The sequence below is a fragment of the Lipophrys pholis genome (genome assembly GCF_963383615.2).
Source record: "Lipophrys pholis genome assembly, chromosome: 2".
NCBI classification, from domain to species: domain Eukaryota; kingdom Metazoa; phylum Chordata; class Actinopteri; order Blenniiformes; family Blenniidae; genus Lipophrys; species Lipophrys pholis.
The window spans coordinates 19378790-19405297 of record NC_137636.1 but is presented as its reverse complement, the minus strand read 5'-3'; the positions used below and the strand labels follow the sequence as shown (position 1 = coordinate 19405297).

The window sequence follows — 26508 nt, the reverse complement described above, 5'->3', positions numbered from 1 at the left end:
TATACACACACACACACACACACACACACACACACACACACACACACACACACACACACACACACACACACATACGAGGACATTTAAGGAGAAGCAGGACAGTGACAGAGTTTGAGGGCACAGGGAGGAGGAGAATGAAGAAAGGAATGAGTGGTGCCTGTGGAGTGTGGGACGTGTGGGAGAAGTGTGTGATTGGAGGACAGAAGTGACCAAAATAGAGAGTATAGACAGCAGGATGACGCATGTGTCAGAGCAGAATGGAAGAGATAGCCTAAAATAAACCTTACATCAGCACAGCAAACTACATTTTCTCTCACAGCAGCGTGTTTGCCGAGCATGCATGTTGCTGGGGTGTTTGTGAGATGTGATGCATATGCAGATTTGATGACAAGTGATTGTTAATTAGGTTTGACAGTAGGACAGTGAAAAATGGGAAAACTTTGGTTGAAAAACTGGTTTTCAGACAGTGAGGAAGGCCTCCCCTGAGGAGTGCCAGAGAGCCTCAGGGTGGGCTCAGAAGCAGGACAAATTTGAGGTTCGAATTTTTTTAAAGTCACGATAAATACAAATATGGAATAAAGGGGAAATTAAGGATTATTTTATTGAAATACATTCTGAGAACTGAACTTGTTGTAAGTGTATTTAAATAGCTTTTGTGTAAAACCATAACTATGCTATGTGTGGAGTTGTAACCTATGTCTGGTTTTACTTTTGTGTTAGTGTGTATCATTCTACCCCACATCGCTGATGTCTTTTTGATCAGCCTCATTTGCCCCTCACCCTGATATCCCCCATTATTTTCAGCTGTGCCTCACTGTCTCCCCTCTCCCAATGTGTACAGGTGCCATCCCCTGCCAAATTTACACGTACCAAGGTATTTAAAAAAAACTGATATTTCTCTGTGTTTGCTTTTTTGTTGTGTTGTGACTCTTGTTGTCATGACGTGACTTTTGCTGTTGTGTTGTGGCTTTTTGTCAGCACTCCTGGTGTCTCTTAGGCCGTTTTCCAATTCTTAGAACGCCAGTGCATACTGGCATACGTCATGAGTAACTACTGACAGGGCGTCCTCAGAAGTGCGGATCTCCTCCACTATCTCTTGCCAAAAGCATTATGGGTAATTTGTCTTCCCAAGCCTACACAGGTCCGGTGTCGATGCATCCTCGATAAAGTGGGCGGAGCGAGAATACATCGGGGTATTCCATGCGTACTCGATGAGAAACGGCCTAAGAATTGGGTGAGTACTTGGTCTCCCACTGATGACGTTTCAAGGGTACACGAGAACACAAGTATGGACAAGTATAGGTATTGGAAAACGGCCTTAGTCTTGTGTCTGACGTTTGTATGTGTCTCCCCTCACATTTCCAATTAACTCTCCTCCTCACGCCATTACCTCAATGTTTTCCACCTGTGTCTCATCTCCTCGTGTATATTAACCCCTTCTCCCAGTGTGTCTGTGCCAGATCGTCTTCGTACTTCGTGTCGGACATCCAGCGTCTCGCTAGCCATGTAGTGTTCCTGTTCTCTGGTATTTTGGACCTTTTGCTCATCTCTTGACCTCGACTTTGAAAATTGTTGATAAACTATTTTGAACTCATCTCTGGTGTTTGATTCTGCATTTGGGTCCCGTCCTGGTCCATGACACTTTGGTTGTTGTGTTTTGACTCTTTCTGTTGTGACTTTTTTTTTGTTGTTCTGTGGCTTTTTTATTATGTTGACATTTGTTGTCGAGTTTGGGCTTTTGCTGTTGTGTTGAGGCTTTTTTTGTTGTGTTATGACTTGTGTTGGGACTATTGTTGTTGCAAGTCTATGTAAATTAAGGTTGGTTTTTTTTGTCAGCAAATGTAAACGTAGAGGGGGAAGTATCAGTTTTTGTAAGAACCTGGGGATGTGTAAATGTGACCTCAGTTTGTGTTTGGTTCGCCCAACGGAAAGCTTTGGACTTCAGAGTTGGCTCCTTATTGTGAGATGACATTTTCTTATTTGCAAATTAAAGGAGACATATCATGCTTTTAAATCCTTCCTCTTTACATATAAATCATGCAGTTGTGGTCTATATAAAGCGGAACTGCAATGCTTGGGTCTGAATTCCTCATTATTATAGCTCCACAGGCCCCTTTTCAACCCCTTTTCTGATGTGCTTCTGAGAACAACTCGTTTTGGGGCGGTCTCTTCAAATGCAAATGAGACACTTCATACCCCGCCTCCTCTCCAGGTTGCAGAGGTGACACTCGGTTCAACGTCACCCTGTTCGGCCATCTTTGTAGTTTGATAGAACAGATACAATTATCTAGCGGCGCAGAAACTTTATATTCACACATTATTTACAAAATGTCAACAACGGAAGATTTGTCCATCCAGCCATACATGTTGGAGCCAGAGTCGGACCCGGCGGAGCGAGATGAAAATGACGATGATGCAGCTGCAGAACAACGTCTTCATATGGATGTAACGCAATGGTGTGTTACTATATTTACACTAACTTCTCCATCCATGCCCACTACTACAATACTGCCTGTATTACAACGACTATTTAACACAGAAGTTACATTATAATCTAAAACGAGCACACAGCGCTAACATATGAAGACGGTGCAACTGCTAATGCTAACAAAACAATGACAGGGACGTCTTATCATCACACTTTTTAGCGTTATATACAGCTTACCGAAGTGCTCTGTTCGTCGTCTCCATAGATAGAAGGAACTGACCGCTCAATCAGACGAAGTCTTTCGGCAAATCCTTCTTTATACTGGCGGAGGTTGCTGAAGCAGTCGTCCTTAAAGTGCTTCGCGCACACAAAAATGACCTTACCCACAGATGTGGGTACATTTCTGTGAAAAATAAAACTCAACCAGGCACTTCGAAAAGGTTCTGATGCTGGGAGACGGTGTAACGAAGCTTGTGGGTTACTACATCCAACAACCGAACATTTCGACTTATCCTCTCGTAACTTCGGTTGGACTACAAAATCGCAGTGAGAAACAAAAATGGTGGATTGCTCGAAATGTCGATGTCCTAATTTGGCAGTTCCGCTGAGAATACTGTGACGTCATTGTTCAAAAAACGTAATAGAGAATAGAAAAATCGAAACCGATCGCAAAATATGACCAAAACAGAATATAAAGATATCAACGGAGCACCTGAAGAGACTACTTTGAACTTTTCTGTACTTCTAAACACTCTAAATATACAACAAAATGCATTTAAGGGCTAAAAAAGTGGATTTAGCATGATATGTCCCCTTTAAATTAGTTCATTTTCAAAATTACTTCGGCAGACTTACTCCACAGATAATCTGCCAAGTATTAGAATAAGTGTAAGACTCATCAACTGCTAATGTTAAAGTACTAAAATGGTAGTGAGCAGAAATTCATGTTGTGATGCAAGTGTGAAAGCTGTATTGTGATTTTTAAAAACATTTGAAAGTTGCACATGTGTGGCATAGGATTTTATTTGGTTTCAGCAGAAAAACACTGTGGGAGATCACATTTCAAACTGCACCAAAACTATTGAACACTTCTTGAATGGTCATCATCTTTTGAATTATTATGCCATATTTTTGCTGCTCTGGTCCCCTCAAAATCACTTTCAACTGTATGTAATGCCTAAACTAAAATGAGTTTGACACCTCTGCTCTACATTCAGAACAAGTATGAATTTCTGCGAGGGGAACTTAAAGTTATGTCTTGTTTCACAAACGCATTACTAAACCGAGTCGTCAGTTCTTAGTCCTGCAGGACCACAGTTCTGCCTGTTCTTATATACCTGATTGTAACAAATGGACCATTATTAGGTGTTCTACACATTTGTGTGACGGTATGGACAATATAGTCAGTTTGAGCTCAGCTATGCCCAGAAACCTGCAAGTCCCAAACATCTCCAGGATTCAACCTCTCTGACCCAAACTGCATGTTGAAAAATCACGTCACAACACGAGGATTTCTTTTCTGCAGCACAAAACTCAAATTAGCAAGACTGTAAAAAAAATACTTCATTTTATTGTAATCTTTTATTTTTGTATAACTTTATAGTGTCAAGCTTTTATGAAGTACTAGGCCAGTCTAGATTTTTTGTTTATTTTTTAATTCCAGAAATGTCATTTATATTTAGGTAAATTAAGTTCCTAATTAGTGAAGAAACAACTTGCATTTTGTTTAATTGTTACCAGGCAAAATGCTGTTCGTGACTAGAATAGTTTTGGATCGATACTGACTGTAAACAGCGATTGATATTGTTTAAAAGAAAAATCCCAAATCACATGTAAATGCTAACATTTCGGAGCACACATACTGTTAAATATCCCAAACTAGTCGCTGCTAATGCTCCCATAATATTATTCTTTCGGGTCATGAAGACAACAGGCAGGTGTACAGATATGGCCTATCTACAGGGGGGCTTGTATTTCAGGGTTAGAATTGGATTTTGAGCAAGTTTGCTCCCGGGTTAAGGCTAAGGTTAGACAAAAGATAGTTATTGTTGGGGCTCCAGTGAGGAGTCTGCAGTCAATGCATTGTCCAGAAAAATATGGAAACGTGTGGGCGGGTGGGCGTGTGTGTGTCTGTGCGTGTGTGTAGGGTGTGCGCACGCATGCACATGCTAGCCTGCATGTCTGCATGTCTGCACAACATCTTCATAACGAAAACCTAATATTGTGTTTTGTCTTGGGGGAAAAAAAATGCAGCCCAACCACCAATTTATTCCACTTTTCCTAATCAGCAGCGAGGCCAAGGATATCTCCATACATATTCATGCTGCTCTGCAGACTCAGAGAGATGGTACATTTACAGCCCACATTTACCATATTAGCCTTAATGTTATTAGACCAGCAAACACAATTTAGCAAAAATATAAGTCATACACGAGTAATTTAGAAAATGAGGCATTATTAATTGTATGATCGTTGTCCAGTTTTAATCCCGTTTGTGTGATGGCACTTCAATCTCTGGAACTGAATGTGCCCGGCTGAATAAATTAGTACAATCAATGTATGAGTAGATTCTTTGTTATGTGGACACACTCTGTGCAAATCTATGCAAATGTCTTATAAGGAGAGGATAAGAGAAACTCTTCTTGACTAACAAAGCTCTTGATGATCGTAGCCTATCTGACTCAGTGGTGTGATGTCATTTTCACCCACTTAGGGGAGAAATGGAAAACGGGAGAGAAATATTAGCTGAGATGCAAAAAAAGGTGTCTAACAAGCTGTTTCCCGCATAAAACCTGAAGCCCCATATGTGGTTGTAGCTCACTGTACTTTTTTCTTTTTTTTTTTCACCTTCAGGTAGAAAAGACAAGTTTCAAATTTATATCTATTACATGACGACACACACACACAAACACATTTACATAAGAAACAAACCAACCTTTAACCAATCTCTCGTACTCCACCCATTTACTTCTCCATCCTAGCCCCTAGTCACCTCCCCTCTCCTCCCTTTGCTCCTCTCTGCCTGGTATTGATTAGAAGGCGAACCTCTAATCTCCTTAAGGTCATTAGGAACACTTAATTAAAACCTAGTTAGAATGCCTTTGTTCAACCAAAGCAAATTGCAGCTGTTCAAACGCGATTAGTATGATAACGTAAAAACTTGTCGGCAGGGATAATATAGGATAGGGTTTCCTTTTTGTAAAATGTTTACACAATTTAAATGTGATGTGCTTAAGCACACAGAGCAGGTCTAAACTACCGTATACTTAAATTTGCACCTTGGTTTGTGATGTTTATGTGTTTATGTTAAGTGGATTGTTTATTGTTTGCCAGTGGATGGTCTGGAGGCTTTGTGCATGTAAAAGCATGTAGAATTGTAATTGGGAACATTTTATTTTCCGGCCTAAAGTGGCATCAGTGCTGTGATTTTCTTATAATGACCTCCTATTGTTTTTCACTTAATAGAGTATTTATAAAACGCTCAAAATTGATACTAAAATTCAGAACGTAAATGATGAGCCTTATATCAAAGAACATTCACAGAAAATATGTACTGCATCACATGGTAACATTGGCATTGATAGCCTCTTCACAGACAGTTAGTAATTCCTTGTTACGTGTTACCAGGACCCAATTAATTTCAGACATCGCTGTACTTCCCTGGTGACTTTTATTAAATTGCTCAGTGAACCTCTGCCAACTCCTTTGGCTCATTATTACAATTTCATGGGACTCATTTTCATTCATCTTGAAAATTTGTTTGCATTCTTTGCATTAATATCGATTTATTTGGCTAAGTGAAAACCAGACTCGGAAAGACGGATCTAAAGCCTGGTGCTCCTTCCCGCTTTACAAATAATTTGGAGACTAATTGGTTACTGTTGTTTCATCAACAAGGATGTGCATTTGATGCAGCATTTAAAGTTACATTTTGTCTTTACATACTTTGGAATGAACACGGCTACTCCTTTTATTTATCAAGAGTTCCAATGTCTGAAGTTTATGCAATAATATTTGATTTCAGAAGAGAGAGCGAGAAGAGAGAGAGAGAGAGAGAGAGAGAGAGAGAGAGAGAGAGAGAGAGAGAGAGAGAGAGAGAGAGAGAGAGAGAGAGATGTCCTTCTCCAGCTGCCCATGACTCTAAACTTGGTAAAGAGTGTGTTTTACCCAGTACATTGAGATTTAAGCATCACAACTAAATGTTTTTCTTTAAACAGTCATGAGTTGATATTAGTAGATACACTGACCCAATATTTCCAAACAAAGCCATATGATACTATACTAAATATATATGGACATATATTAGATATAGGAAACATATCTAAAATATCAATTAGAAATAAAATGTGAAAAGTACATTGTACAGGATTTATTTTCTCCCAAAAAATTCAGAAATCTCATCAGTGGACGAGTTGTCCGGGGTTCCAGTTTTGTGGACGAGTTGTCCTACAATCACTTGAAGGAGGGGATGTTCAACTTTGTTTTTATACTGTGGAAACCATAAGAAAAAATGTGTACTTGTGAGATGTTGGAAGTTCTTTTTTTGTTGTTGTTGCTGTTCTCAAAAAAAATCTATTTTTAAATAAAAAAAAAAATACAGAAACTAAATCTTAAAGTTACACATGGTTACAGACATACTTATTTGTAAATAACCCCGGTTATTGTGAAACAGACAGACAGACGGATACAAGGTGTACAAATGACACATAGATGATACTCAAACCACCAGAGCTTGTGTATATGCAACTAGAAAGCCGTGTGATTAATTTCAAGTATCATAAAGCATTGGTATAAATAAACATGACGGGGAGGCCAAGAGATGATTTCTTGTGAGTGGCCGGAGCTGATCACCGTTGCCTAGCAGAGGCAGAAGTGTTCATCTTCCCTCTGAGTGCCACTTGTCTGAACCCCAGACGCATCCCACGCAGGTGGGGGGTAAAGCATTACAGCCAGGCAGGGGGTAATTATTCAAATCACATATTAATGCGTCGCTGTCAAAGACAATCTTTGGTGTTCTGTAACAGATGTAAAACGGATATGTCGCAGTGTTGGCTCTCACGGGCCTCTTAAATTCCCGTTACTTCCTTCTCGAGAGGGTAACGTTACAGCGGCGTTACTTTTGTGCGCGGTATCCTGCCGCCGCCGGCGCTGCTGGCCAGATGGCAGCTCGGGGGTAATCTGCTTAGCGCCGCATGTTCTGAATGAAAGAGGTAAGGCGGAGAGGAGAAGGGAGGGGCTTTGGACAAGTTTTAGTTGAACTGTCATGCAGTTTGTCTCGTCAACAATGGACTACTTACATCGGGAAAAGAGAAGTTCAACCATCTTCGGACAGGACTATTTTTTCTCCGGCTGCAGCGTCTGTTATTATCGCTGAGGGACAGACAGGTGTGCGGAGGCGCAGGTAGCAGAGCGCGAGGCTGCTGCTATCGGAGCAACAGGTTGGACGTGTCTGCGCTGCGCTGCGCTGCGCTGGTGATGGGGATAGAGCTCCGCGTGAACAACAACAACAACAACAACAACAACAACAACAACAGGTAAACCTTTTGGAGCTGTCACATGCCATCTGCATATATTTACAAATTGGCACGACATGCAGTCTCGCTTCCCTATTTTCTAGGAGACATTATAGGAAAGAGCCTTCACCAAGTGATGTATAACGCTGGAGTTGGTGGGACGGCTGGCCTTTATTTTGTGTGTCAAAAATATGAAATTGAAGCTGCTAAGTATTGTAATGAAGAGAGCTTTGGCCTAAGCCTCAATTTCCAACAAACCTATGTGAAAACCCGTTTAGTTGGATCAAACCTGGAGGCCACGGGAATAAGGGCATGTTTAATTCAATGGGAAATGAAGAAAAGGAGAAAGCAATGTAGCAGTATCCGTTGAGCTGTACCTCCATCAAGCTGTACATGATAGTGTAGGCTTTGGCCAGGGAATAGCCTGCATGGCATTTCACTCTCCTCAGATTTGTCTAGTGTTGGATTTTGGTCTGACCACGTCTCTCTTTCCTTCTCCCCTTCTCTCTTTTCCCTCTCTAGATGGTGAAATCCTACCTATCATGTGAAGGCTTTGGTTGTGGTTTGTGTGTGTGTGTGTGTGAGAGTGTGAGGGACAGGGACAGTGTAACAGAAAGCTAAGCTTTGTAGCGTCACCCAAGGGGCACTGGCCTGTAAAAAATGTTCCTGTAACCCTGGAACCATGAAACCATGACAGTCATCACTTATTCAAGCACCACTGGAAAGCTTCGAAGAGGAATCCATGTTCTTCAACATCCCTCTGCCTCTGGGAATGTTCTGGATTCGCCCTTCTTCTGAGCCTCTCGGACCCAGGACCATGCAGGAACCCTCACCGAGTCCAGCTCCACCGTGTCTGGAGGTCAGTGGCCTAAAAGGGACTGAAGAGGGGGAACACTGGAAAACCAAGGGAGGAAATTTTCACTGGAGTTGGTTCACCTGGAGCATGGAAGTTAAACGACAGAGGCTGGTCAGAGGAGGAGAGCTGCTGTATAACTTGTGTAAGAAAGAAGAATTCCGAAACAATTCACATGTACGTGGAACAAAGGGACTTAAAAGAAAGTACCAAAGTGAAGCTGCTGTATCCAGGATGCTGCCATTCACCAAAAGAGAAGGTGAGATCATTTCAAGAAAGGAGAGGATGATGAAGAAGAAGTGCTGGCCTGATTTTTTGTGGTCTTTGCCTCTGGAAAATATCCCTGATGTACCAATGAAGAAGAAGATGAATGTCATGAAGATAAAGTGCCATCGTGTCTTTTTTTGGTTGCCTCTCTTCTTTGCCAGCCTTTGTCCAAAACCTGCATCATCACAGGTAAGAGTTCCGTTCAGCTCAGACAGCTTTATTCATCCCACAAGGGGTAATTCACCTGGAGCTTCCCAATGTACATTTGTGCATAGTCAGTCACAACATAAACAATCAATCCATCTGTCAAGGAAACATATTTAACCATGGGAAAGAGGGACATGTCAGGACATTGTAAGTAGCCCAGCTATACAAGTCAGAGAGCAAGATACAACAAGATTAAAGATAAAGCTTATAGGGTTTAAAAATGACAATATAAAAACAGTAATAAAAAAACAAACAATATTGGCTATGATCCTAAAACTGAAAGACTGATTGTAAACATCCTGTATGGATTAGGATTCTTAAAATACTCTCTCTACTCTGTTGTAGGATAGTGATTTCTGCTATGTGGTAAGATGACAAGACAGTGTGTACTGTGCATATTATTAAATAAGCTAAATTAAGATTTTCCAGCATCACACAGAAAGGGGATTCCTATCCTGGTCCCAGAGAGCCCCTATAACAGCTTTAGAGGTGACAGCGGTGTCTGAATTTTGCTGGTTACTCTTGCCACAAACAAAACTTTTGTTTTTGTAGGGAAATTTCCCACGAATGGAGAACATTGCTGCCTTCAAGCCTGTGTCCACCTCACCGCCTCGCTTTACCTGTGGAGTTCCCGAGCGGAGCAGCTACTGTCAGCCACCTTCTTCACACACTGAACTGCTGGCATGTCATCCAGCCTTCTGTGTCCAGGAGTGTCCCTATAGATCCTCCACCCCTCCATATGCCCCTCTGCTATTAGCTGCACACAGGTAGCACAACTCAATATATCTTAGGATGTTATGAAATTCATGATACCTGCTGACATGTGAGTCTATGAAAATGAAGAAAAAGCAATGGTGAACTTGGACTATATTGACGACAACACTATTGGACTCTTGTATATATTTACTTGCTTGCTCTGTGTGGGAACTCATTGACATATTCAGACTTAATTCCTCCAGGGGTACCTGTGTAACAGAGGACACCAGTGACATTCATCTTTGGACTCAGAGGGAGACCGGAACCACGAGCAGTTCAGATGGGGTTTCTGGCGGAGAGAGTAGTTTGCTGTTCCGGCCAGGTCAGGATGGATGTCTGGTCTCTCCCCCTTCACAGACACTTGGAGCACTGGGATCTCTTACCTTGGCTTTGTGGATAAAACCAAACTCTTCTGAGGAGATGTGAGTTCAATTGACCTTATTTTACTTGTACTGATTCGTCAATACATTTGTTTTCCAGCAAGGCAAAGTGTTTGTTTAATTTGTGAAAGACAGATGGCTGATTCTAAATCAATAATTCAGAGCACTTTTTTTTTTTTTCAAAACATAATTTTAATTTCTTTTTGGGTAGTGACTCATCTAAAGAAATGGCAAACTTATTATGGTACATATGGAAGATGATGGACATGATAGATAGTTTGCTTCTCTCATTTGCACCTGCAAATAACAAATGAGCCGCATTGTGTAAACCTTCCAACATGTTTTGATTAGCCGAGCTCTTCGTGTAAAGAGAGCCTGAGCTACAGGTCGATACGTATGGTGTGATGATGTCCCTGCTGTATTTGCCCTCTTGGGACCACAGCAAGCATATACTGGCAACTCAGTCATTGTTTAATCAAAATAATAGTTCAACACATTTTACAATAGACACATTAAATAAATCATACCAATACGTATTGTGCATTCCTAACTCAATGCAAACTAAACTGCTTCAGTTGCTCCAGCTGTAGCTGGTAAATAAGTTTGTTGCTCCTCGATTTCCACAAAGTTCTCTCATTCACTGAAGCACACAATCTAATTGAATTGTGTTTCGGAGAATTTTTCTGACATTTCAATGTTTGATATTAACGTATGTTTACAGTTGATGAACTAATCTAATCGTGAATTAAAGATAGAAGTTAATAATGCAGGTATACAGATAAAATAGTATTACATTTTGACTGATGTTAGATATGATTTTGAAATATTGCCAAGACTGTGAAAACCCGGCGATATTGATCTGGTAACGTAACGTAGAGCAGGTCAGGTCTGATTAGGTCACTGTCGCTATCAGGACACAATTGGCTGTCATGTCCTACTTAGACATGTTGTGTGAGAGACAGGGGATGAGAGTGCGCTGGTATGTTTCACTGAGGGCAATTGTGGTGCAGAGTTACAAGCTTTCAGATCAGCTTGCAACACACACACGCACACGCACACACACTCACACATTGACAAGAAATAGAAAAAGAGATCCGTTAGCATTGCATGGCAACCCTATCTCTTCCTCCATATAGCACGAGTTCAAGTAGATTGCTTAAACAACTGGAGGCCTTTGTGCTGAAACTGTAATGTGACTAAACATACATGACATTGTGGCGTGTATTCATCAGAGTGGTTCCTAGTGGAATCTAGCACTACCAATTTAGCCTTGACCCCTTAACATACTTATAATGTGCGGTTAAAACAGTGAATGCAATTTATTCTACAATGTCTCTTTGTTCCTCATTTCTTTACATCAAGTGTAGAAAAGTGACGTGGTATCTATCTGGTGCCAACATTAATCAAAGTGCCTTTAACTGAGTCACATGCCAGCGATTTCTTTTGTGGCTTTTAGCTTCCAACTTCATGCAGTGATAAGGAGGACGCTACAAGAGTCTGGTGAACTCAGTAGCTTAGCAGACTTGCATATCTATTGCTTCCAGAATGTGTGACTCCAAAACCTTAAAAGACCTCAAGGGTTCAACAGTGCAACTTTGACAACCATCATTGTTCTTTTTTGTTTTTTTCGAATCTATTATTTGCTTTTATTCACACATTTCTTTCATGTTTCAAATCCTGGTCGTTTGGTTGCATGTCACATTTATTTCCATTTTAACTTTAAAAAGTATTTATTCCCCATATATGTTGTATAGTTGAGTAAGCTAACTGTAAAGTAGTTGTTACAGTAAAGTTATACAAAGAAAGTTACCTCCTGAACTTGAGTTGAACAGAAAAATGTCCCAACAAGAGCATGGCCTGCAGGTCATTTTAGAAGAAATGTGCTAAAGTGGAAAAAATGGTCAGCCTCGGTCTATTTCTATCAGTACAAAAAGGCTGTTATTCTTATTGTGTGCAGAAGGCAGAATTACCTTCACTCAGTTAACATCTCAATGGATAAATCATGTCTTTAACTTGGCGCACAAATATTGACACATTATTCTGGCATTTTATGGCCATAAACGTGTCAACACTGACAGACCTTATTTTTTCAACTGGTACAGTTAATTTGTATATTGAACAATGTGCTCAGAGACTAAATGTGACTTGTACCGTTGGATATTGTAACACCAACATGCTGGCTTTACAATCTCAGTATGTGACGCTTGAGTCTGAAAATGTTACCTCTTTCCCAGCAATTCCTCAGTCTCCCCCTCCTGCATTTGTTATTTTCGTCTTGTACCGTATTGTTTTGGTAAGGCCTGGTATTGGTCAGCTCTCTGAGTAAAGATAATTCATGATCATAATTAGTTCTGGATATAGTCTTGCATATTCTCGTGTATACGTTAATTCCTATGTGAAAGAAACCTGAAATCGGTGCTTTAGCAGGTTTGAAGACAGATTGAGTGCAACGCCTGACAGGTTACATGTGTCTTGTAGTAACACACTGACTGTTGGGGTAAACGTCTCGGTCTTGTTCAGTCTTGAATTAGACTCTGAGACAGATCAGGCAGAGATCAGATGCCTTCTTTAAATTTCATTCTGTGATTTTTGTTTGTGAAGTTGTCTGTCTGGGGATTCAGATGACAGACGAGTTTTGTTGGCTGGGTCTGCCGAACATGACACCTGTATGGCTGAATGCGTCTGAATGGGAGTAATGTCCCCCCCCCCCCCCCCCTCTCACTCTTTCCCTCGCTCTCTTTCTGGTGCTGTCGTTGGCTATCATTCTTTTGTTGTTGAGTCGATCGTGGCTGCCATCAAAGAAGCCAGATGAAAAGAGGTCTCTATCCTCACCTCTGTCCATCTCTCCTCACCCTGCTCTCTTTGTCTCTCCCTCTCTTTCTGTGATTTCGCATCCCTCCCCTCATCTGAACAATGAACAGAGCCTGCCACCTGTTACTGACAAACCAGAGTTTTAACCAAAGCTTCACTTCTAGTTATAGTGAGAATTTTTATTTTTAAACCGTAGCTATTTTAACTTGTCGACAAAACAGTGTAACAACTAATAAATTTCACGACAATGATCGTGAAAATTAATATCTCGTATAATAATATCTCGTAATGAAACAAAACATGTTATACAGAGATATCCCAAGTGAGTTATGGATTAAACAATTTGTTGAATACTATTGTATTGCTCTATAATAAAAACAAACCAAGTTGGAAATGTCTTCTTGGGCTGTTCTAGGTAGTTCATTGTTTTGTGAACACTTTAATCTGAAACTAAATATCATTAGGGTATTAACCTGTTTTTAAAAAAAAGAAATGTCTTTAATTCAAGAAACACTTTTGTTCAGTAAACCACAACATATTAAACATAATCCTTCTTGAACTTATTCTTCTATATCTCTCCGTTCATACTGGCTTTCACACACATGCTCAGAGATACATTTAGATTCTCCTTTTCTCTCTCATGCATCTGTCTGTGATTTATAGGGTTTGCTGCTCTGGGTTCATAAAAGCCATGATTTCCCATAAAATGTCAGTGATGGTGGTTAATATGACACGTGGCGCATGTGCATGTCTGCACTTGGTGCTGCAGCTGAAACCTTGCAGTCATGTAAAATATTGATATTCCATGTGAAAATGTCAAATGAGAGACTGTGTGGCGGTGCTCTACTCGTCGGGCCATGGACTCTCTTTTTTCCTTTTTCTTTTCTGGTTTGCGAATCAAGATTCAAGTCCTGACTGGCAGATCCCCAGGTGACCCTTGTTTAAGAAATGTGTGCTATATTATTGTCATGTTTACAGTTTTTTTTTTCCCCCTCCTCTCTCTCAGGATGCTTTTGGAGAAGAGGTTGGGAAAACGCTGTGTATTCTCTCTGACAGTGTCCATGCAAGCTGTTACCTTGCAGTATGGCCAGTCCAGCAGTCAGGCTCCCCTGACCACCAGCTTCAGGACAGAGGGCAGGCTCAGGCTGGGGACGTGGACACATATTGTTTTACAGGTAAGAGAGTTTGGGGATTATCGGGGTGGCACAAGGGATCCCTACACATTCAAGTGAAACACATTAGTAAAAAGTACATTTGTTTCACCCGGTTTGTATTTACCTGCCAAATGCAATCGCCAAAACTTCAGGTTCAGGCACACGGTATGTCTTTGTCTTTATCATTCCTTCATTCTCAGGCCTTCCTTTCCTCATCTTTCTTATGAGCTTGTGGTAATTACACTGGAAAACATCTGTTTTGGAACAGCTGCTGGGGCGAGGGTCGTGCACGTTACTTCAGACACACAGGCACATACAGATGTTGCCACACATTCTCAACATGGCATTTCAGAAGTGCCAGCGTTAGAAAAACTAACCACAGAACTGCAGGACGTAAGTTACCTCAATTAACTTTTGTTTGTTTGTGGGTTATTATGCACAAATAGATGTTTGGTCGATGTTTCCTTTGTTGCAACAATGGTGTGAAAGTGGAGCTGCATGAGTATCCTGTCACAGCCGAAAGCACATTCAGACCACATTGCACCCTCCCCAACTCACCCACTGTATACACTTTATCAGGCAAGAATGTTTGCTTTTTGGTTTTTGATATTGTCAGATATTATTGTAAACAGCTATTGGGATCTATAGGCATTATAAAAGTGTTTTTCTTCTCCTGCTGGGATGTTTTCAATTCATACTGTCCAATAATTCCGTATTCCTCTACTATAGTTTGTAACAGTTATGTTTTGCAGCTATATACTCATGGATGGAACTCATTTATTATTTTTCCCATTTGTCGGATGAGCGTCAAAGCTGAGGACGTGGTTTCCACAAATCAATATGTTTTTGCTGTACTGGCAAAAAAAGCAAAACCTTCGATTTTATACATGTGTATGTTTTTGTTTTATTTGTCTATGGTTAAATTATGCATCACCTAGAAAGGGCTAAAGGCAACAGATGCTGGACATGGGAGGCTTCATAAACAGAAAAAGGCTTTCATGGGCTCAGATCATCCTAAATGGCAGCAAGTGAAGTGGAGAGAGTAGTTAGGACATGAATGAATTTCTCTGTCAGTCTGTGTGTTTTTCTGGGATGTTGTTGAGTATCATTTTACCAACTTCTGCACTGGACAATCTCCCTCTTTCAGCATGTCTGAATACCACCAAGACTACAGGATCATAGTAAATATAATTAACATGACAAGCCTTTTTATAGATATTTGGCAACATAAGGTTTTGGTTGGCATGTTTGCCTGTCAAACCTTCGAGGCCATTTCTTTTTAGCCTGACTTGAATTTTACTAAGCTTTGTTTGTAATATTTTATCACAATTGTTATATAGACTTGACATTTTTTACATGAATTCAATAAATAAATGCATGTTTTAATGAATGCAGACAACAATTGACAACTGACAGAAACCCGGCCAATGTGATCATTTTAATCAAAATTGTGTTTTGGATTTTGTTTAGTTCAAATTTAGGATTTTTTTTAGCTTGATGATTTAAATGCAAAGCAGAAGGTTTGAATGGGGATCAACAATGAAAAATAGGTGATTAAAAGAGTAAAAAAAAAAATCTGAGCCTTTTTGAGATAATGAAAATCCAACAATCAGATCCTATAAATAAGCTGCAGAACTGTTAAATTAGTAGTAGAGGCTGTTATAATTTTTACAATGTCTTTACTATTTTAAAAAGAATTTTGTCACATTTTCTAAAAGATGAAGTATTTCTTTATTGCGGGAGTGCTTAATGCAACTACATCTAGTTGAAGCAGGTTTCTTTAATTTCGGCTGTCAACAATAACGTTGATAAGGTAGGCGTTATGAGGAGGTATGTGTTTTGCCAATATTCTAAAAGAAAATCATTGTTTCTTTTTCAAAAATCTAACTTGACAGTTTAATTTACAAGCCTGCTGATTGGAAATGATGGCACAGTAATCTGGCAGTCCGACTTGTTGTTGGCTAAATGTGGTGTTGCTGATGGCTCAATTGGTAGTTAGTGAGCATGTATGCCTTGTAGGGATAAGGTTGTCATAAATGTCTAAGTATAGTAAACTGTACGTGTGTTATACATGTTCACGGAGGCTAAAAGACTCGTAGGTATTTTGCTACTAAAAGTGTGTCATGTTGATGTAGCTTGAAGGTGTGTGTGTGTGTGTGTGTGTGTGTGTGTGTGTGTGTGTGTGTGTGTGTGTGTGTGTGTGTGTGTGTGTGTGTGTGTGTGTGTGTGTGTGTGTGTGTGTGTGTGTGTGTGTGTGTGTGTGTGTGTGTGTGTGTGTGTGTGTGTGTGTGTGTGTGTGTGTGTGTGTGTGTGTGTGAGAATCCTTCTGCCTTTTGTTTAATGGTATGGTGATGTGATCTGCTTTGACCATTCAGAAGTATAACGTAATCATCCTTGACACTCAAACACCATTCACATACTCCTTTTCTCATGCCGGCGCACACACTTATATACTCACACTTTCTAACACAGACACACACTCACAGTTCAGTGATAATTTGTAGCAGTCTGTCAGCCACAATACAGACATTACCCTATGAAGGAGCTGGGTAATTTGGAAACCTTTCTTACATACATATAGTGCACGCACGCACGCACGCACGCACGCACGTACGCACTCACACACACACTCACACACACACACACACACACACACACACACACACACACACACACACACACACACACACACACACACACACACACACACACACACACACACACCAGTCATCTGTCGGTTTGTGAAGATCAAAACACCAAAAAAGACAGTCAAAAGGAATACGGGTTTCCAAGTGCCAGGAGCAACACACACACACACACACACACACACACACACACACACACACACACACACACACACACACACACGGTGCCAGGAGCAAGGTGCTGTAGGGATGCTGGTGCTCCCTAGGTAGTTGTCTTATCTGATTATGGTAACGATGTCGAGAATAGCGGAGAAAAATGTAGCCTGGGGGAGGGAGGGACTGACGGGGGAGAGATGAGGGGAGTGAGGGGAGGTGGTTCAGTGCAGTTAAGTGATAGCTATGAATTAAGTGGACTGTAGGACTTACCTTTCAGTATTTTTTAGCAATAGTTTAGGTCTTGGTAATTGGTAGTGGTAGGTAGATATAAAGCATCTTTACCAGTACTGTTGATGAAAGAAAGTTGGATTCAACTGGTGTTATAGTTGCTGATGAGGGCAGTTGAGGGCAGAATACACATACTATTACATGTCATCCACAAAGCATGTAACAGGAAGAATGTGAAAATCAGGTCCTGGATCTAAATGAGTTTGCTTTTGTTTGACACGTTTGAAAGAAATCTGTTAGGTTTTACCAAATCACTCATGCAGCAAAAGATTTGTCTATATTGCATATATTTATTGACGCTGTACAGTTGTTAACCTATGTAGTGGTTATTGTTTGAAAAATTTTAAGATGTACTGTGTGAAATTTCATATTTTCCATAGATTTGATGAGTTATTGGTGAAATGAGTAGTGAAAGATAAAAAGGGTCTTGAATGAAAGAAAGAGAAGGTTCACAGTCTTGGCCCACTATCTTTTGGAGTACCACAGATTTGACTGCGTGCCTTCATGACCCCCCAGAGGGATCTGTCTGTTAGTGCCTGACCAAATCAGCATTATCAGATGAGGCAGTAACAAGGACAGCCAGTCACAGCAGTCCCATCACAGCCCAGTTCAACATGGGTGTTTCACACTTTAACACACTGCACTTGCTCTTTTTGAGAGGAATGGAAAAGTTGTGGGATTGGGGAAAGTGGGTAAGTCTCTCTCTGCACTGGAGGAAAACATAAGAAAGCAACGCACACATTTTTATTGTAGGGAGCAAGTTCGTTGTTGAGATTGCCCCTAAAATTTGTTCTTCACACCCTTACAGCTCATCAGCTACTCTGCTACTCTGCTCTTCCTCGATTTGACTTCTCAAACTTCTCTACAGCATGCCATATTGACCTCATTGAATGTTTTCACGCACAATTACACCAAAAGATTCTGTCCTGTGTGTATTTGCATTTATATGTATATGTATATATGTATATATACCTATATATTTATATGTATGTATGCATACGCACTTACACACAGGACATAATCTTTTGGTGTGTATATATATATATATGTGTGTGTATAGAGTGAGAGAGAGACTATTTTATTTATTTATTTAGTTTATTATTGAGGGACCATGTACAAAAACATTAATCTGAAATAAAAGAAAAGGTGCTTCGTACCATATTGTAGCCGTAGCTAGTTTCCATCTGCAGTCCCTGTAGTCCTGACAGCATTTTACTGATATGGTCCTCCCCTTTGTCTTTCTATCACTGGTATTTTTTGCAAAGAAGAAGCACATGGTCAGACCTCATAAACTTGGACAACATATCCCATGTTGGAAATAAGATTCTTAACTATTTCATGAAACAAATATCCAGTGAGTGGAAGATCTCTGCGCCAGAATGCCTTGTTGGTCCCAGAGTTCAGAAGAGAATAGCCCGACTGGTTGAAGATGATAGAAATGCAACAGCAACTCAAAAGAACCATCGTCATATCCCAAGTATGCCGAAAGGAAATCTCTGACTGCTCAACACATGGAACCTGGAAGCTGATGTGTTACAGCAGCAGAAGACCACATCAGGTGTTCCTCCTGTCAATGAAGACTACAGTTTGCACAGACTCACAAAAATGTTAGAATAGAAATTTGGTCTAATGCGTATCGATGTCCGCTGCCTCATTCAGAAGGTAGGATCAGAATTCGTTGTTAACAATGTGATACACAGATGCATCCTGCTTTGTGTCATTTTTTTCTGCTGATAGTGTAATGATGTGGGGGTTCTTTTTTTTGGTTTGCTATGGACCCTTTAGTATCAAATTACCATCATTTAAAAGCCACAGTCTACCCAAAGCATTGTTTCTGACCATGTCCTATCCCTTTATGACCCCAGATGGCTACTTCAAGCTGGATATCACACCATGTCAGCAAGCTCCACCCTCAATCTCAATCTTGCACTGCTGTAGAAGTCACATTTATTTTTTCATGCCCGGACTTAACTGCACCGTCGATAAGCCTCGGCCACCAGCTGCTGCTCCAGAACCATCTGTGAATTGGTTGCAGCTCTGGCCATCGTGCTTTTAGCTTTTGTCTTTTTTTTTTCATCACATTAACAGTGTTTTTTTGCTTTTCTTCAGTCCGTCACAAGTTTCCCAGACACTCCAACCTTTGTTTCCATTTTATTCTGCATATGCTTTTTTCAATATTTACTTTAAATTCTGTTGTGTAGCTTCAACTTTGGGCGACATTCCGCTTGTATTGCCATTAAAATGTAGTACCGAAGCAGCATTTTGTTGTCATAGAGCGCCATCTAGTGGTCTTAGATATGTACCAGTTTATTTCAATATATAATTTAAGATCTGTTTGCGAGCACAGCAGAGCGGTGCACAAGGCAGCCGATTGGAGATTAGGTTACATATAACTTAGTACCATAGTATTCTGTGCAAAGTGCCTAGCATTTTAAATACACGTTTAATACTTCCTTGAAAAACCATGAATATATTTTTATGAATTTCTCGCATCTCAGGATACCCCAGAAAGGATGGGAAAATTGACACATTCATGCAAAAGAGAATGTTGCAAACCACCCAACAAAACAGTTTTCCACTCAGTTTACAAACCATGTATACCCCTATGCCTCTTTTCGAATTTAGATTAAGTATGAACAAATTATTTATTTATATTAATTCAGTAAAATTAGTAATGACTTAAATGAAATGAGCTGCTGCTTTGGAATCGACGATACCTTTCGAGGTTTGCGCCATTTGATTGCCAATAGTTTCTATGTACTAAATTCTATGATTTGCTGTCATATAACATTTGAAATTTAGGAACATTGTGTTGTTTTTCCTGTCTTTTGTGTGGGTTGGATATCTTGAAAGAATTCTGCTGCTGTTTATCCAGCTTTAGAAATTCAACCTTTTTTGAGACAGGTAATTGTATTTCTCTTCTCCTACCGCATATCTCTCATTTGACCAAGTTTAACTATTCCCATTAACTCTATTTTTACCAATTGTAATGGTTGCATTTTGTTGCATGTTACTGTGGTGGAGCAAAGTGATCAGTGCTCTGATCACACCACTTTATTTACACTGAAAAATGTCAAATTTGATCTCAAGCATTAACTGCTATTCTGTGTCAAGTAGTGAAGACACCTATGTTCTCCTCAGTGAATTTGCCAGGCATTGAATGAGAAGCTCCTGCTTGTGGTTGTTTGGTAAGTTCTGAATTCAATACATGATTTGTGGAAATCTTCACTGTACGTAAAGACAAAATAAAAAGAGAAGACAAGTGAAATGAGTCTTCAAAACATTACACAATGGTCTGAGGACACTTGCATTAGCTGAACTTGAGCTGGAGAGAAGCTATACCAAGATCTAGAGCAGGGTTACCCAATTCCAGGCCTCGATTGTGATGCAGCGTCCCATACACTGCTCCTGATGCTTTTAGCTGTGTCCCACCTTGAATCACATATTTTGTGTGTGTGTGTGTGTGTGTGTGTGTGTGTGTGTGTGTGTGTGTGTGTGTGTGTGTGTGTGTGTGTGTGTGTGTGTGTGTGTGTGTGTGTGTGTGTGTGTGTGTGTGTGTGTGTGTGTGTGTGTGTGTGTGTGTGTGTGTGTGTGTGTGTGTGTGTGTGTGTGTCTGTGTCTGCCTGCTGTGAAAACGCATGTGCATGCATAATGTGTAAATACAACAAGGAATTTTTTTCACATGCTACTCAATACTCTGTGTTTACGCTAAATGCTGTGTGTGTGTGTGTGTGTGTGAGAGTGAAGGTGAGGCAAGGTTATAATGCAGGGGTGAAGCGAACGCCTCTCTGTTATCCCTCTGCCCGCTGGCACCAGAGGCAAAAGGGCACAAGACTGGCATCAATTACATTGTGGGAGTGTGTGTGCGGGCTGCGCATACGGGCGCACATGTCCACCGTAACCTTCGATTCATTTCTTTCTTTCACATCCGTGTGTGTGTGTCTATCTTAATAGCTAGAGCAAGGCACCAACATAGATAGGGTTAGGGGTTTCATTCCCAGTGGAGCTTTGAGATATGATAGCTGACAAAGTGCAGCAAAGGGTGTTGGAAGGTGCTTTGGATAAAATGAAACTGCCATACATCATATGTTACACTGAGCAGCGTCTTCTAGGAATATCCATAATAATAGTTTGTTGCGGGTTATTAAGCCTATTTGGAGTACAAGAGGACATGGCTTGAGTGTTTCTTGTTCATAATTTATGATGAAATATCCATATTATTCATACTTCCTAAACATTGGTACATGGTGGTAGTGACAGAGAGAATGTTCACCCTTTAAATCAGTGTTGGGCTTTCTGTGTGGAGTTTACAAGTTCTACCTCTGCATATGTTGGCGTTCTCCAGCTACATTGGTTTCCTGTCCGAGCCCAAAAGCATGTGCTTGAAGTTCACTGGAGCTCCAAAATTGTCTGTAGGTTTGAATGTGCCCGACTGTGATGAACCAGTTCAGAGTGTGCTCTGCTTTTCATCATAGTGAGGTGAGATCGGCTTCACCACTCAACAACCCTGAAAAGGACAAAGCTGCAAAGAAGATAGATGGATAGATTCCTTAACTAACAGATTATGTCAATGACAGCATGCTCATTATTGTGAATGACATATGTATAGTGTCAAGAATCATGGCTGAAAACGTTATATACTAAATGATACTTCTCTGAATTACTGGTGGTTACAGACTTGAGACGTAGGAAATACTATACTAGCTGTAGACTGTGGCAGTTTGGTTATTTGCTCCTCTATTTGCACGCTTATAAGTGGAATAAGTCCATATATCCCATTCTTGTATCGGGAAATATTATTTTGATAGACTAAGTGCTAATGCCAAAGTTAGAAAAATGTACTTATAAGAAAACTCTACCATGGCACTTTCTTTCTGTCTTTCTTTCTGTGTTGTACAGTTTGTGTTTTTTCTTCAAAATGTATCTTATTTCTGCTCAGACAAAAAGTGCTTGAGACTTATTGTCTTTATTAAAATCCCGGTATGTCCCCTTATATAAGTCTCTTCCCTCTCTTTCTCTTTCTATTTCCTCTGCTGTTTTTCCCGGGAGATAATTCTCTCTCCCCCCCCCCCCCCCCCCCCCCCCCCTTGCTACCTCATCTATCGCTCATTCTCTCTCTCTCTTTCAATGTCTCCCCCTCTCCACCTTCTTTTGTCCTTCCCTCTTTCCCTCTCAGTTTGCTCACACCCTCTGTTCCTCTCTCCCTCTCCATCTCCCCGGGGACAATTTTCTTTTCTTAAATAAACTGTCATAGCTAGTGTTAAAATATGGGCCTTACATGGGGAGAGCGCGGCAAGGCAAAGGCATTGGGGCCCTGGGCTGGTATAAAACATGGATAATATGCTGTGAGAGGTAATTGTATCTTTTAGCGCTGAGATGAGTAGAACAAATGTGTCTCCCTCCCATCCCACCCCCCACCCCCCCTTCCCCTTCTCTCCCTCTTTTTTTCCTCTCCCACTCTTCCTATCTCTTCCTTCACACACTTCAGTGCTGCTAATATGATGTAGGGAATATTGGCCGTAGATCAGAGCTGCTAACAGTTCGTTGTGGGTGAGGAGGACAAGTCGAGAGCTGGGAGAGGCTCAGAGCGTGAGTGAGAGCGGGATAGAAAGGTGACAGTGTGCCTGGAGATGCAGACGCACTGAGCTGTTGATGCATGAGTTCATAAAACACCTTTTGATTTTTATTAACTTTTGTTTGCATGTGGAGGATCAATGAAGCTGTTTTACAAAAGCATCTTAACATTATGATATAAATCTATAAAATCTGCACCATGTAATCCCAAACATGCTAAATTGGCCTGTTTTGGTCCAGTTTTGTCCTTTTCGAGCCCTACGCCACCTGTCTTCTTTTTGCGTTTATTTTAAAAATGTATATATCATCTGAAATCTGGATGGGAAACAATATTGACTGTCCTACTGGAATTGCTTCTGTTTAATTAAGAATAAATAAAAACACTTTCAGCGAATATTGGGAATCCCTGACATCCCTGAGTATCTTCTTTATCACTTTATTTCCTGCATATGTCCCAAGCCTCATCTTGAACTGGGGATATGCATGCTGTGATCACCACTGGACCACTGTAGTCAGCCAACCTTAACGCTCACAATTGTAACGTTTTTATTGGTCTGTTTTTTTCTTCTCATTATAGATCAGTGTTTCCACAGTTACCTTGAAAAAGTAATCCGGTTACTGATTACTAGTTACTCCTTCACTAAGTAACTTAGTTAATTTACTGATTACTTGTTTTTAGAAGTAAGTAAGTTAGATTACAAGTAACTTTTTAGTTACTTTCAGCAGCTGCCGACAACACCCCCCCGTCTCAATGTAACAATTACAACCAATTTGACCAAAAAGTCTGTTCTGATCACTGCCTGGCCTCATGTTTATGCATATTCTAACCTTTGACCTACATTCCTTCTTATATTTATATCTGACTCATGGTTTTATTATCAGATTTTTAGTATTACTGGTATTTATTTACCCAGAGAATTAGTTGTTGTCTGTTGTTGTACTATTTATCTATTTATTTATTTGCACTACCTGCTCTATGTGACCTTTTAATTGCCCGCCGGGGACAAATATAGTCTAAAGTCTTTCATTGAATTGATTACTTTGATGACACTACAATAGTAACGCACGGTGACTTAGACAAGTAACTTTAATCTGATTATTGGTTTGTAAATAGTGACATTAGATTAGTCATTACTGAAAAAAGTGGTCATAACAGAGTAACGCGTTACTAATTAACACGTTACCGACATCACTGTTGTAGCTACAGTCATTTGTTTTGTCTCCACAGCTTTTCAAACAAATTAGATTAACCTTAATATTAGTTGCCAGTGTCATGACGTACAACTGTTTTACATAAACTTCTTTCACATCATTTTACATTGCTAATTTGATAATACCAAGAATCAGCTTGCTGCTATCTTGCTGTCTTTCTATGTTTTGTGAAAATCGTATTAATGTCTTTATGTGTCCTGCATTTCTACCAATATCGAAATTCACTAACCTCTTCACTCTATATCATCCCCCTCGACACCCCTCTTGATCTCTTTTTCCCCCCTTTATGCCAGTGTCTTTACCCCTGCATTGACTATTGCTCTGGCTGTTTTAGAAGGTGTGCGGTCAGTGAGTGGCATGTCAGTCATTCAGTCAGTCACAGGGCAACACCACCCATAGGAGAGGATTTGTTGAGGCAGGATGCGTGGGGGCTAAAATCAGGAGTCTGGGATTAGAGCAGATTGCCGAGCAGGAGGATACAGACGAGTATAAGATGAGTATCAAGAAAGGGAAAACAAAAGCTGTGTCAGCGGGGTTCAAGTGAGTGCAGGGAGAAGTAGCCGGTTAAAAACAGATGAAAGATACAGAGACTGAGATGAGGTGGTCAAATGGGGACAGCACTGTGTAAAAACTTGTGTGGATAATAATAATAATTATAATAATAATAAGTATTGTTTCTTATGACTGTTGTTGAAATCAGTCTACTGACTAAATCACATAGTTTGAAGTAAAACGGTGGTGTAACAAATTCATTTTGGTTCGTTTGGAGGAGTTGATAGAATCCCTTATGACCAAGTGCAAGCGCTCACGACCAGAGAGCCTGAAACCATTTTCAGAAGTAATGCAGAGTTTGGCATAGAAAGAATAATGAATGAATGATAAGAAGAAAAGATGTCAACTAAACAACTCAGATAAACTGCCATCATGTAGTAGACAGAGTAAGTAGTCGTCAGTTGCTGTTGCATAACTGTGAAAAGTGTTAATACTCCAAAAATGTGTTACTTCATAATGCATATTGTTAGTTACATTTTTGCATACAAATAAAGAATTCTAAATCCAATATCCAGTAATTATTTTCAAAAATAATTTTCACTCTATGTTGTCCTCACTCTTAAAGCCGTTAAAGCCGCTACAGGATCAGGTGCATGGAAGATGACCCAGGTCACCGGGAAGCATGACTGCAACCCACAGAAACCTAACTCTCCTCATCACCTGTTCCTGTAATTAAGTGTTGTTGTTTACCTCTTGTTTGCAGTTTGAGAAATGTAGGTCATCTGACACATTCCCATTTGACACAGATGCACAGTAGAAACAAACATCTGATGTTCAAATTCCTCAAAAAGGTCCTAAATCTTGTGTAATATGTAAATGAAAACAAGATGCAATGATTTGCAAACATCATAAAACCTCATTCTTTTCCAGGGAGAACAGACCCTTCATATAAGTTTTTATATGAAAAATGTCTGCCTTTTAATGTATATCATGTTGTATGTGTTCATGTGGAATAAGTGGCTGAGTTTTTCTTTTTATTCTGCATGTCTTCACGTTTTGGGAATTGAGGTGTAAACTCATTTTCTTGAAACTGTGAACTAATCTTCAGTTTGAGGAAAACAGGCTGTCTGCTACACTAATACAAACAACATTTCTGTGAGTTAAACTCCTCCAAATTAAAGTAAAATTTAACATTTAATTGTTGGACTACATCTTAAGAATGTTTTTGCACATTTTGTTTTTCTACCACCACTTGCTTTTTTGCCCTACTGCTACAAAGTGAGTTGAGAAAATAACTCAACTGTCCACACTGTGGACTGAGCTGTTGTCTTGGCAGGAGTGTGAAAATCGAGAAGAGCTTTAGTCAAAATGCCATTCAACAGATCACTAAAAGCTTTCCACTCAGGGTTTCTTTGGGCTTTTAGAGGCTTTGGTGGTACTATTGCCAGTGGGGTGAGTTTACACTGTGAAAGGAGGCCTGAAACTTCTAAAGAGCGCAGAAACAACAAAGTTTAAACATCAAAGTTAACGAATATTATAGAATTATAACAAGAAAAAAATATTTTGAGAGATAAATGCAACTATAATCAGAGATAAAAGATCCACGTGGAAATTGTGTTTTTTTTTTCATCCTCTCGCATTCCATGTTTAGCATTAAATCTAATGTGACAGCTTGAGGAAAGAAAAAAAGAAAAGATCAGTATATATTGTCCCCTATCTTGTTTTTAAATGATGATTGGAAAAAAAAAACATTTTCATTACAGTCAAATATG

At 40.1% G+C, this 26508-nt stretch overlaps 1 protein-coding gene across 1 annotated transcript in view; it reads left to right on the top strand.

Moving 5' to 3' along the window:
• Nucleotides 1-9826: 9826 nt before the first annotated feature.
• Nucleotides 9827-26508, top strand: part of ush2a (Usher syndrome 2A (autosomal recessive, mild)) — a 204730-nt gene continuing 188048 nt past the window's right edge. The window contains exons 1-3 of the mRNA XM_080458072.1: nucleotides 9827-10035; nucleotides 10228-10446; nucleotides 14222-14390. Of these exons, the coding sequence (XP_080314198.1) occupies nucleotides 9836-10035; nucleotides 10228-10446; nucleotides 14222-14390 (588 nt within the window). The 5' untranslated portion in view covers nucleotides 9827-9835. The remainder of the gene's footprint in view (nucleotides 10036-10227; nucleotides 10447-14221; nucleotides 14391-26508) is intronic.